Source organism: Mercenaria mercenaria, chromosome 9 (assembly GCF_021730395.1).
Source record: "Mercenaria mercenaria strain notata chromosome 9, MADL_Memer_1, whole genome shotgun sequence".
Lineage (NCBI taxonomy): Eukaryota > Metazoa > Mollusca > Bivalvia > Venerida > Veneridae > Mercenaria > Mercenaria mercenaria.
The window spans coordinates 36,233,187-36,247,345 of NC_069369.1; the positions used below are offsets into that span (position 1 = coordinate 36,233,187).

The 14,159-nt window shown below is 36.7% G+C and overlaps 1 protein-coding gene across 2 annotated transcripts in view; it reads right to left on the reverse strand.

Annotated features, from left to right (window-relative positions):
- LOC123547094 (huntingtin-like) overlaps positions 1–14,159 on the reverse strand; it is a 90,732-nt gene that overhangs the window by 12,495 nt on the left and 64,078 nt on the right. For both annotated transcript variants that reach the window (XM_053551209.1, XM_053551208.1), the window contains 3 exons: positions 9,482–9,669; positions 8,316–8,430; positions 7,316–7,461 (listed from right to left, as the gene is read on the reverse strand). In XM_053551209.1, coding sequence (XP_053407184.1) covers positions 7,316–7,461; positions 8,316–8,430; positions 9,482–9,669 — 449 coding nt within the window. The remainder of the gene's footprint in view (positions 1–7,315; positions 7,462–8,315; positions 8,431–9,481; positions 9,670–14,159) is intronic.

The window sequence follows — 14,159 nt, forward strand, 5'->3', positions numbered from 1 at the left end:
GAGTTATGGGGATTGTTTCTTCTGGTGTAGCCTTTGGTAGTAAATAACTATTTTAAGTTTCAAGTCAAAAGCTTTGAAAGTAACAGAGATACTGGATGTTCTATAAAACTCAGAGATATTGGATGTTATATAAAACTTTAACAAAAAAATTCTAAGTTAAAAAAGGGCATAACTCTGTCAAAATTCAAATCAGAGTTATGTGGCTTGTTTTTCCTGGTGTAGACTTTAATAGTGAATAACTTTTTAAGTTTCATGTCAAAAGCTTTGACAGTATCAGAGATATTTGACTTTATCAAAAACTTTTACCAACGGCAACTACAACACCGACGCCGTGGCGAGTGCAATAGCTCTACTTTTTATTCGAAAAGTAAAGCTAATAAAGGAATGGTTCAATATCCCATACAGAAAAACGTCAAAAATTTAAATTAACTGAAATCTACATGTTTGATAGGCAAACTTCAATAAAAACAAAAACATCTAAAGAGAATTTTAATCCAGCACACAATTTCCCTGTACCATAAAAACTAAAACAAAAATTTTTCCATTCCATTATTTCCTGGACAAGTTGTTAAAAATAACAGAGAAAAAATTCTCAAGTTTCAATGCTGGCTTTATTATATATGAAGAATTTATTCACTTACTTAAATGCTATTCTGATATTTTTTTACATTTAAAGGTGCTAATTTGGAAAACCACAAAATTTAATTATATTATCTTAAACATGGGAAATACAGTCACACTTTGTTCGCTCGTACACCAGTCTTCATCTGAACTCATCGTGAGGTCCTGGCAAAATCCCTAAACAATGTTTATTGCTTGATGGCTAAAATTGCTGATAACTCAAATAAATTTTTCAGGTCCCATTAAGTTCGAGCAAACAAAGTTTCGACTATACATGCAAGACTATGGGGAAAACTGTTTTGTGAACTTTAATTTCACATTTAACTTTATATAAACTGTTCATCAAGATAATACAGTCATGTTTTATCAGAATTTGTTTATATTCAACTGCCACGCTAAATAATGACAACAGGAGCTGAGACTTCAATCTGAAAAACAAAATAGAGCTATCACCCAGGGTGATTAATAACCCCAGTGCTGCTTTGATACAGAGGAAGTATAAGGTTGTGATCATGAACTTTGACTCTGAGTGTGCCCTTGACCTTGGACCCAGTTGCCTGGGTTGTGCACTCTGCATATTGTCATTCCCATCGTTGAGAAAATGTGGAGTGGACATAAATGAAAGCTATATGACTTCTGACCTCAAACTGTGACCTTGACCTTGGACTTAGTGATCTGGATTATGTGCTGTGCAATGTCATCTTGAAAAGGTAAACAAATGATGCTAGTTTTATGAAAATTCTTCCAATGGTTGAGAAAATATGGAGCGGACATAAATTAAAACTATTTGATCATTTGACTTCTAAGGGTGACCTTGACCTTGGACTTAGAGATCTTCATCATGTGCTATGCATGTCGTCTGGAAGCGGTAAACAACTGATGCTATTTTTATGAAAATCTTACAAGTCTTTAGCAGATAGGGAGACAAAGTTGCTTCACCTATGACCTATAAGTGTGACCTTGACCTCAGAAATGAGGTAAAGAACTGGTGCTAGTTAAAATTTATGAAAATCTTCACAGTGGTTTAGAAAATATGGAGCATACATGAACTTAAACTATTTGACCTTAAACCTCGGCAGTGTTACTTTGACCATGGACCTTGTGACCTGGGTTGTGCACTCTGCATGTTACCCTGATGCAGTAAACAATTTTATGAAAATCTTCTAAGCACTTTAGACAGTATGGAGTGGACATGAAGTTAAGCTATTTGACTTTTGACCTCAAACTGTGATCCTGACCTTGGACCAAGTGACCTGAGCTGAGTTGTGTGCTCAGCACATTGTTTTGATGGGGGTTAATAATTGAGGCAAGTTTTACCAAAATCTTTCAAGTGGTTATGAACATTTGAAGTGGATACAAATTATTGACAGACTGAGCAATGAACATGTGTGACTCCAAATTAGCTTCCATATACTTTGTATATGGAGGTATAACAAAATCAAATAAAAAAAGAAAAGAAACAACAAAAAATGATTAACTGAGATATGATACCAAAATGCACATGAAGACAAAAATCAGGTCTAAGAGGTTCTGTCTATATAAACACGATGCATTTATCACTCTGCTCTAGGACCAAACTGTTTTCTATGCATTTCAAAGCAAAGGAACAGCAAATTATACTCACTTGAGAAAACTAAAAGTAAATAAAAAGGCTGATCATTATGCTTCACACAATTTCTCCATGCTTTCTCCAAAATCTCTATCTCAATGGTTCTTTCAAATACTAAATCTCAAGAATAGCTTATCTGGATACTTTACATAAAGAATATAAGTGCATCTCAATGGTCCATGTTTAAATAGTCCATGTCAAGAATGATTAAAATACTCTAAGTCAAGAATGGTTCTTCTGAATAGTCTGTGTCAAGAATTGTTCGTTCAATACTCAATGTCAAGAATGGTTTGTTCATATAACCCAGGTCAAGAATGATTCCTTCAAATACCCAATGTCAAGATTTGATTATTCAAATACACCTCGTCAAAAATGGTTCATTCAAATACCCCATGTCAAGAATGGGTCATTCAAATACCCAATGTCAAAATTGGTTTATTCTTAAACCTCATGTCGAGAATGACTTTTCAAACACCCCTTGTCAAGAATGGATAATTCAAATATTCAATGTCAAAAATGGTTCATTCAAATACTCAAGAATGCATTATTCAAAAACTTCATGTGAAGAAGAGGTCATTCAAATTCTTAATGCCAACAAGAGCTGTCACTATTGGTGACAAATGCCCCCAAAGTAGGCCCAAGAATGCCACAGCTGTATTCGCAAAAAATCACATATCATTTTGTGACCTTGACCTAAGAGACCTCGTTCATAAATGTGACACATCTTCACAATATGGTTAACATTTGTGTCAAATTATTTTCAAATCCCTTGATAAATGGCAGAGTTATGGACCAGACAAGAAACACTTTTGACTTCTAAGTGTGACCTTGACCTTGGAGCTAGGGGTCTGGGTCTTGCTCATGACATGTTCTCTCATTACAGGGAACATTTATGCCAAGTAATTTCAAAATCCCTTCATCAATGGCAGAGTTATGGACCGGACAAGAAACAGACCATGTTAACCTTTGACCTCTAAGTGTGACCTTGACCTTGGAGCTAGGGGTCTGGGTCTTGCTCATGACACGTCGTCTCATTATGGTGAACATTTATGCCAAGTAATTTCAAAATGCCTTAATGAATGGCAGAGTTATGGACCGGACACGAAACATACCCTGTTAACCTTTGACTTGTGTAACCTTGACCTTGGAGCTAGGGGTCTGGGTCTTGCGCATGACACGTCGTCTCATTATGGTAAACATTTATGCCAAGTTTTTTTCAAAATCCCTTCATGGATGGCAGAGTTATGGACCGGACACGAAACAGACCATGTTAACCTTTGACCACTGTGACCTTGACCTTGGAGCTAGGGGTCTGGGTTTTGCGCATAACACTTCGTCTCATTATGGTGAACATTTATGCCAAGTTATTTCAAAATCCCTTTATGGATGGAAGAGTTACAGCCCGGACAAGAATACCGGACGCACGGACCGACGCACAGATGGACAGAGCGATTTTAATATGCCCACCTTCGGGGGCATAAAAATGGTTCAATCACTCAGTACAAGTGTTAGTATTCTGATTTACAACAGGTCATTATTAAGTAAGAATTAACAGAAAGTTGTAATTCAAAGTCTGAAACTAACTGTGGCATGTATTAGTAAACTTCAATACTTGTAAAAAAGGCTTTAAGCAGTCAAGTTTCTGCTGAAACAAAATTCAAAGAAAAGAACCGTCTGAACTAACTTTTACCAAGAAAGGCCATGAATATTCTACATGTAAGTTATTATTATATAATCTATAATGAGACAATCTATAATGAGATAATCTATAAAGAGATACACATAATTAAGCTAAGCTTGAAGCTGAGTTTTCAGTGTTTAATTACAACTGCTCAAATACCCCAAAAATTATAAATGTTAGTTTTATGGAAAACATCAATGTGAAGTTTCTATGTACTGGATTAACAGGTTTAAACAAGAGTGCCAGAATGTCACAATATACGCCCGTCACAGCAAATTTCTTTACTCTAGCACCTGTATTTCCAAATGAAATTTTTAATTGTGTGGTTGTTTAGTAATCATTGTAAGTCTTTTGTTTTTCTAAGTCCACAAAAAAACTCTTACCAGGTAGAGATACCTTAAAATACACCTAAAATTTGAAAGTAACATCTATGTTGTACCACAGAAAAGTGGTCTTGTTTTTTCCCTACGGTCAATTATAAAAAAGTTACTATATAAGTTATTTATAGTAACAACTAAGGGAAGGTAAAAAAAAAAAAAAAAAAAAAATTGTAAGTCCACACAAAAATCTTTACCAGGTAGAGATTGGTCAAAATACACCTCATAATTGGATGTAGCATGCATGTTGTACTACAGAAAAGTGGTCTCGATTTTTCCCTACGACTAGTAATGAAAAAGTTACAATATAAGCTATTTATAGTAACAACAAAGGGAAGTAATTCTAAAGAAGGGAACTGCGCATGACACTTCGTCTCATGATGGTGTATAATTGTGCCAAGTTACTTTAAAATCCCTCTATGCATGAAGAAGAAATGCTTCGGACAGTCATTCTTGTATCTGACCTTTGGCCTCTTAAGTATGACCTTGACCTTAGACCTAGGGACCTGGTTCTTGCGCATGACACTCCGTCTTGTGGTGGTGAACATTTGTGCCAAGTTATATCAAAATCCCTCAATGCATGAAGAAGAAATGCTCCGGACAAAGTTTTCATTCTTGTATCCTTTGACCTCTAAGTGTGACCTTGATCTTAGACCTAGGGACCTGGTTCTTGCGCATGACACTCCGTCTCATGATGATGAACAATTGTGCCAACTTTCATCAAAATCCCTCTATGCATGAAGAAGATATGCTCCGGACAAAGTTTTCATTCTTGTATCCTTTGACCTCTAAGTGTGACCTTGACCTTAGACCTAGGGACCTGGTTCTTGCGCATGACACTCCGTCTCATGATGATAAACAATTGTGCCAACTTTCATCAAAATCCCTCTATGCATGAAGAAGATATGCTCTGGACAAAGTCATACTTGAATTTGACCTTTGACCTCTAAGTGTGACCTTGACCTTAGACCTAGGGACCTGGTTCTTGCGCATGACACTCCGTCTCATGATGGGGAACAACTGTGCCAAGTTTCATCAAAATCCCTCCATGCATGTAGAAGATATGCTCCGGACAAGGTCTGTGGATGCCACCCGCCCGCCCGCCCATCCGCCCGCCCGCCCATTCATCCGCCCGCCAGGGGCGTTCCCATAATACGTCCCGTTTTTCAAACGGGCTTATAAAAATCATGCCTGTGTTTCTGCATACAAATTTCTTTGTACAGAACTTAAGTTCTGTACCAACAATGACCTACACAAGAAATATTTTGTTCTAACAAATCAACAAAGTCCCATCACAATATAAAAAGCAGAAATATCCCCTTCTTTGGGAAAAACACCACAAAATCCCCTAATGCAGTCATGTACTTAAGAGTACATGAAATATTCCCTAAATCTCTGAAGGGGCAAAATGCAGCTATTTAGTAATAAGAACACAAAAATGTTCCCAACACCTATAAACAATAAATTAAAAGCTAAAATCTTAGACAAAGAAATACAGAAAAGGATTTTTTTAAGGTGAGATGATAAAAGAAGGACTTCCCACAGCTTAGGTAAAAAAAATCCCCACTTTCCTTTAAGAATATTATACCTATATAGACGAGTGTTAAGCCTGTAAAATTGCATGAACACTGAAGATAAAATATGGCAGGTAATTTCACAATAGGAAGCAGCTGCTGTGTAAATATAAAAGAATAGCTAACAAGAGCTGTCTCCGTAGGATGACACATGCCCCCGATGGCACTTTAAATGAATAGTTATGGCCAATGTTCGAGTTTAGGACCTTTGACATACGGAGCTGGGTCTTGCGCGCGACACGTCGTCTTACTGTGTCACACATTTATGCGTAGTTATTTTAAAATCCATGCATGAATGACAAAGATATGGACCAGACACGCCCATCAATGCACTATCATGAAAAAAGACCTTTAACATCTAAGTGTGACCTTGACCTTTGAGCTACGGACCTGGGTCTTGCGCATGACACGTCGTCTTACTGTGGTACACATTCATGCAAAGTTATTTGAAAATCCATCCATCGATGACAAAGATATGGACCGGACACGCCCATCAATGCACTATCGATATGGACCGGACACGCCCATCAATGCACTATCCCTTAATGTCTAAGTGTGACCTTGACCTTTGAGGTACGGACCTGGGTCTTGCGCGCAACACGTCGTCTTACTGTGGTACACATTCATGCCAAGTTATTTTAAAATCCATCCATCGATGACAAAGATATGGACCGGACACGAAAAATGCGGACAGACCGACAGACTGACAGACCGACAGACAGACGGTTCAAAAACTATATGCCTCCCTTCGGGGGCATAAAAATGCATTTTCAAAGGCCTTTTCCATCAGCAAAATATAAATACTGTAAAATCATTTAATTTCGTGGGCATGAAATTTCGTGGATTTGGTCAAAATGGCAATTTTGTGGGGATATGAATTCGTGGATTCAACTTTTGAACATAAAATGAATGGGAATTTTACTTGTTCGTTGGGATTAAATTTCATGGATTGACTCAACCACAAAATCCACGAAAATTAGTCCCCCACGAATATTAATGATTTCACAGTGTATCAATTCTAAGAAAAGTACTTCAAAAATTATGAGAAAAAAGCAATTCTTATCATCAAAACAAATACTAAAACCATGTTAGTTAAAACCAGTATATCGAACATAAACTCAAATTACCAGACAGCATTCTCAGAATATATATGGCAAATAAATTTGAAGTTAGTTTTAAATACTAAAAATTCACACTCATTATAAATACAGAAATGAAAGAAAAAAGTACCTTATATATTGTAAAATAAGTCATTTTCGTGACGTTAGAAGTTTTTTGTATTTTAAATGAGAATTGTTTTGCTTTTAATACTGGGGTCACTTTCTTGTAAAACATAAAGAAATTATGTATAACCGATAATACTTTTGTTGGTTTTTAGTTTCCTTAACATGAAGAGTTACTGAATAAATAAAAAATCAAGTTTTAAGGGTATAAAAATTTCTCCTATACATACCTATCCACACTAAGTTTAACAATGACTTCAGCATCCTGGGATGTGAGCACGTCAGTGAGTAGAAGTCTTTCCAAGCCTTTGAGAATCGCTAAATATACGGTAGTGGATACGCCTTCCTCACTGCTTGATGCCATACTGATAGCAAGCTGGAAATTAATGTAAACTGATCATTATATATATATATATATATATATATATATATATATATATATATATATATATAACGCTATTATGTTAAGAAAAATTGCCAAACTTTGGAAAATTTATAAATCATTTAGTATTAGTACATGAATTTCGTGAGCAAGAAATTTTGTGATTTTTGGCCATTATAAATGGCTGTTCCCTGTGGAAAAAAAATTGTGGGTTTCAACTTTTGAACATGAATTGGAAGGATATTTTTCTTGTTTGTTTTGATTCAATTTTGTGTATCAATTCAACTACAAAATACAAAGAAGTTAGTCTCCCTTACATATAAATGACTTCACAGTACTGTAATTCTATCAAGTAACTCTAAAAGTTTTTAGACTTTACTAAAACTTCTCGAATATGACGTCTAAACTTTCTAAACTGTATTTAAAATGATTTTGCAGCTTTTATTTTGGTATGAAATACGTAGGCATGATGTATTTGGCGGTGCCCTCAATGCTGCTTAACCCTTACCATGCTAAATTTCTATAATGGACTGGTCCATCTTCCAATATGGGCAGTACCATTTATCATTTGAAGGGGTGTTTACTAAAAATTTACTGACTGAATAGCGAACAGTGCAGACCATGATCAGACTGCACGGATGTGCAGGCTGATCTTGGTCTGCACTGGTCGCAAAGGCAGAATCACTTGCCGCCAGCAGGCTAAGGGTTAAAACTCAATCATGAAAGCACAGTTATACAAAGTACAGAATCCACGGACACTGCTTAGGTTAACTGACCGCTGTTCCATATCTGATATACTGTTACATAATGGTGTTAAACACAAGTCAAACAAAACAAGAAGTACAAACCTGTAGTATTTGTGAAGGAAAATCTGTGTCCTTAACATCAATGTTGTAATTCTCGAGAATATAGAAAGCCGTTGCCCACATCGTTAACAGATACTTCTGACTGAACACTGCTTGTCTGTAATTTATTCAGAGATAGATTTCAACATTCAAATAAGAATGGTACTTACGGTTACTTGATGACCTTTAAATTTTGTACCTGTTTCTCCCTTTTATTTAGTTGGGCCAGAAGAGAACCAATATTTGAAACAGAACTACCCAGAAAAGATGTGAATGTGCCATCTTTGTTATAGATAGAGTTTATGAAGTGAATTCTTTGTGAAAAAGAAACCGATAGGGCGGGAAACAGTGTAGCAGAGTGACCGACCAAGGTTTTGTCTCCCGAAGAATTCTCTTCATGGACTCTATCTGACATAGTGTGAAATCTACGTTAGACCAATCAGAATTACAGTCAGTCATGTTCATTTAATTGACGTTTACAAATCGCATCCGATTCTCCGCCTACCTTTGACTGACACCTCGAAGTAACAAAAATGTGTTGGCTTCCTTTGAAATATTAACGAAGGGGTGGTCATTGGTACGCATGCGCATTCAGTCAACGCTCTTCAGCATGTAGAGCCGTTCTTTGAAAATTACTGCTACAGTCACATTGGTCTTCAGGAATAAGAAGCCACAACTTTTGAAAAATAACTCGCTCTGATTGGTCAAAAAAGTAGGCTGCACATAATATCAGGGGAAATAAACTATATAGAACTGAAGTATATCAGTAGGCCCTCTGTATTAAACTTCCATTTCTTCTATTTTCATTTACATTTGACAGACTGAAACTGAACATTGTAGACAGTTAACTCCTTTGTCTAACAAAAACTCTTGCACAATTTCATCAGTATCAGTATTTCATAAAACATATTGCTTTACTTTAATACTGCGAAGCTAAAGTCAAAGTCTTCCAACAATGGGAACCAGTGGTTTAATCTCTGTGAAACCAAAGTAAAAGTTTTCAAAAACAGCTCAGTGATTAAAGGAACCAGTGGTTTACTTAATGCGATGTTGAGATTAAAGACTAACATGAACTCAGTGTTGACAGGAACCAGTGGTCAACTCAAAGAGAAACTGAAGCAAGTCTTCAACAAGAAATCATTGATGATGGGAACCAATGGTTAACTTACTGTGAAACTGAGGTTAAAGTCTTCAACAAGAACTCGGTGATGACAGGAACCAGTGGTTTACTGACTTCTGGAATGCCAGCCTCAAGGAGATACAGCACTCCGTGTAGAGCAGACACTTTGCTAGGTATGTGCGTGCTGCGTAATCCGTTCTCTATAATCTTAATTAGTCGATCTGACGAAGTGTTATCCTGCAAAACAAGGCAAATAATCTTGTTAAAAAATAATTTATCTAATAATTCATAGTAAAGGCAATCTTCCAGTAACCCAGAAGGTAAGATATTACACATACTAAATTTGATTTTTTTTTTACTTTTTTTAAAGTTCATGACAAAATATTTCTTTATACTTGACATGCTAGTTTTATCTGCATAGATCTTAAATATTACTATGTGGTGTTGAAATCAAATGAAATACCAGTACCAGCTTTAAAAAACAAGAGGGTCATGATGACCCTGGATCGCTCACCTGAGTAATATGAGCTACATCTTTCAAATGTCAAACTGATGCTTAAATATTAAGAAAGTAGGTCAGTAGGTCACATTTATGGTCACTGAAAGTCAGTTTTAAGATCGGTATGCAAAACTGTACATGTCATCCAAATTTCAAGACTGTATCTTAAAAAACAAGTGAATGAAGTATTGCCATGCAATACAAAGTCCCCTACTGGAAGGCACCTTATTTTCTCTACTGCAGTATAATGAACTGATATCTCTCAATGATGTATAAACAATACTGAACTATATATACAATATGTTATAACAAAGCACTTGGATTAAAATTTGCAGATATAAAAACCTACAGTTGTTTTCATATGGAATTTTTTTGGCCAAGTATAAAAATAGATATCATGTAAGTTATTCATATTAACAACAAAGAGAAATTAATCCTAAAAAAAAAAAAAAAAAAAAAATTCTATATAATGTAAGTTGACAAGGAACGCTTTACCAGGTAGAGATAGGTCAAAATACACCTAACAAGGAGTGCGTTCAATAAACGCTTGATGCCCCCGGTGGCATCCTTGTCGATAGATTTTTTAAAACGAGGTCAAGGTCAAGGTCAAACTGAGGTCAGGTGATGTTTGAAGATGAGGAATGGTCACAGGTTACACATCTGTATTAGTATCAATTCATTCTTGTAAGCGGTATTGATGCTAGACGAGATGGTCCCATTTGGTTAACCAAGAGATGGCCCATACAAAGCAACCTAAATCCAAAACGTGGTCAAGGTCAAGGTGAAACTGAGGTCAGGTGATGTCTGAAGATGAGGAATGGTCACAGGTTACATCTGCATTAGTATCAGGTAACTCTTGTAAGCGGTATTGATGCTAGACGAAACGGTCCCATTTGGTTAACCAAGAGATGGCCCATACAAAGCAACCTAAGTCCAAAACGAGGTCAAGGTCAAGGTCAAACTGAGGTCAGGTGATGTTTGAAGATGACGAATGGTCACAGGTTACATCTGTATTAGTAAAAATTCATTCTTGTAAGCCGTATTGATGCTAGACGGAACGGTCCCATTTGGTTAACCAAGAGATGGCCCATACAAAGCAACCTAAGTCCAAAATGGGGTCAAGGTCAAACTGAGGTCAGGTGATGTCTGAAGATGAGGAATGGTTGTGTCAATGGGGTATTGATGCTAGACAAAATGGTCACATTTGGTTAACCTCGTACGGACGGACAGACAATCACTATATGCCTCCTGCATCGGTAGATGCCGGGGGCATAAAACCTGGATGTAACATGCATGTTGTGCCACAGAAAAGTGGTCTCGAGTTTTTCCTACGGCCAGTAATAAAAAAGTAGGGCTCCAGATAAGATGCGTATTAGCGTAAATTACGCTTTGAAATAATGCATATACGTATGTCTGCTAATATTTTAGCAAATAAAAACGTACATGAAATTACAGAAACGCATACAATGACTTTTTACAAGCGTAAACAAAATCTGAATCGACTGGATGCTTTACATAACTGTGCATGATCGGCATTCATTGTGCCACATTGAACGTACACAGGCATTGAATGGTACTCTATAAACCTAGGTTAAACTATATTATACACTCAATGCGTGTGTAAATCAAATTGTTGGGAATTAATATTGATGGTAAGGTAGTGTATTTTAAAGCGGTGTCGATTGATCAACTTCCGGAGTGAAGTAAACAACAACATGTCTCTTTCTAAGAATGTATGAAGTGAACAAACGTGCTACGCATTCTTTAAACCAACAAAAAATGATTCCCAAAACATCGTTAAAGGTATACTGAATAATCTATTGGATTAGGCAGTGAGTGTGAAGCCAAAGCAAGCCAATGGAGAAAAAGAAGCAAAAACTTGAATGCTGAATTTAAACTGAACTGCAAACAAATTCATTGGTGTTACACCCAATAAATATGTTATACAAGAGGGTCATGATGACCCTGAATCGCTCACCTGAGTAATATGAGCTACATGTTTCAAATGTCAAACTGATGATAAAATATTAAGAAAGTCAGTAGGTCACATTCATGGTCAATGAAATTCAGTTTTACGATTTGTATGCAAAACTGTGTAAGTCATCAATATTTCAAGGCTGTATCTTAAACAAGAGGACCATGATGGTCCTGAATCGCTCACCTGTTCCCACATGACCCAGTTTTGAGTATGACGTCGTTTTCTCTATTATTTGACATACTGACCTAGTTTTTGAGCTCATGTGACCCAGTTTTGAACTTGACCTAGATATCATCAATATAAAAATTCTGACCAATTTTCATGAAGATCCATTGAAAAATATGACCTCTAGAGAGGTCACAAGGTTTTTCTATTATTTGACCTATTGACCTAGTTTTCGAAGATACGTGACCCTGTTTTGAACTTGACCTAGATATCATCAAGGTGAACATTCTCACTAATTTTCATAAAGATCTCATGAAAAATATGGCCTCTAGAGAGGTCACAAGGTTTTTCTGTTTTTATTCCTACTGGCCTAGTTTTTGACCGCACGTGACCCACTTTCGAAACTGACCTAGATATCATCAAGGTTAACATTTAGACCAATTTTCATGAAGATCCATTGAAAAATATGGCCTCTAGAGAGGTCAAAAGATTTTTCTAATTTTAGACCTACTGACCTAGCTTTTGACCGCAGTTGACCCAGTTTCAAACCTTACCTAGAAATCATCAAGATGAACATTCAGACAAACTTTCATACAGATCCCATGAAAAGTATGGCCTCTAGAGAGGTCACAAGGTTTTTTTATTATTTGACCTACTGACCTAGTTTTAAATGGCACGTGACCCAGTTTCAAAATTTAACTAGATATCATCAAGATGCACATTCTGACCAATTTTCATGAAGATCCATTCAAGGGTATGGCCTCTAGAGAGGTCACAAGGTTTTTCTATTTTAAGACCTACTGACCTAGTTTCTGATCGCAGGTGACCCAGTTTCAAACTTGACCTATATATCATCAAGATAAACATTCAGACCTATTTTCATACAGATCCAATGAAAAATATGGCCTCTAGAGAGGTCACAAGGTTTTTTCATTATTTGACCTACTGACCTACTTTTAGACGGCACGTGACCCAGTTTCGAACTTGATCTAGATATCATCAAGATGAACATTCTGACCAACTTTTATAAAGGTCCATTTATAAGTATGGCCTCTAGAGAGGTCACAAGGTTTTTCTGTTTTTAGACCTACTGACCTAGTTTTTGACCGCATGTGACCCAGTTTCGAACTTGACCTAGATATCATCAAGATGAACATTCAGACCAACTTTCATACAGATCCCATGAAAAATATGGCCTTTAGAGAGGTCACAAGGTTTTTCTATTTTTAGACCTACTGACCTAGTTTTTGACCCCACGTAACCCAGTTTCGAACTTGACCTAGATATCATCAAGGTGAACATTCTGACCAATTTTCATAAAGATCCCATGAAAAATGTGACCTCTAGAGTGGTCACAAGCAAAAGTTTACGGACGGACTGACGGACGGACACACAGACGACGGACGACGGACGCTGCGCGATCACAAAAGCTCACCTTGTCACTTTGTGACAGGTGAGCTAAAAACAAGAAAGCAGGTCAGTAGGTCAAGGTCACAATCAAGTGACACCATATTACTTGGGGTCATCAGGTAATTATAATTAAATAGTCTTGGAAATAGAATCAGATGATTTTATAAGTATTTTTCCTATATAACTCACATAATAACTAAGTGACCCCAGGGCGGGGCCTCTTTTAACCCCAGGGGCATAATTTGAACAATTTTGGTAGAGGACTACTAGACAATGCAACATACCAAATATCAAAAGCCTAGGTTGTATGGTTTCTGACAAGAAGATTTTTAAAGCTTTTTCCTATATATAAGTCTATATAAAACTTGGGACCCCCAGGGCAGGGCCTCTTTTCACCCCAGGGGTACAATTTGAACAATTTTGGTTGAGGATCGTAAGACAATGCTACAAACCAAATATCAAAGGTCTAAGAGTTGTGGTTTCAGATAAGAAGATTTTTAAACTTTTTTCCTATATAAGTCTATGTAAAACTTGCGACCCCCGGGGCGGGGCCAAATTCGACCCTAGGGGAATAATTTGAACAATCTTGGTAGAGGACCACTAGATGATGCTACATACCAAACATCAAAGCCCTAGGCCATGTAGTTTTGTACAAGATGATTTTCAAAGTTTTCC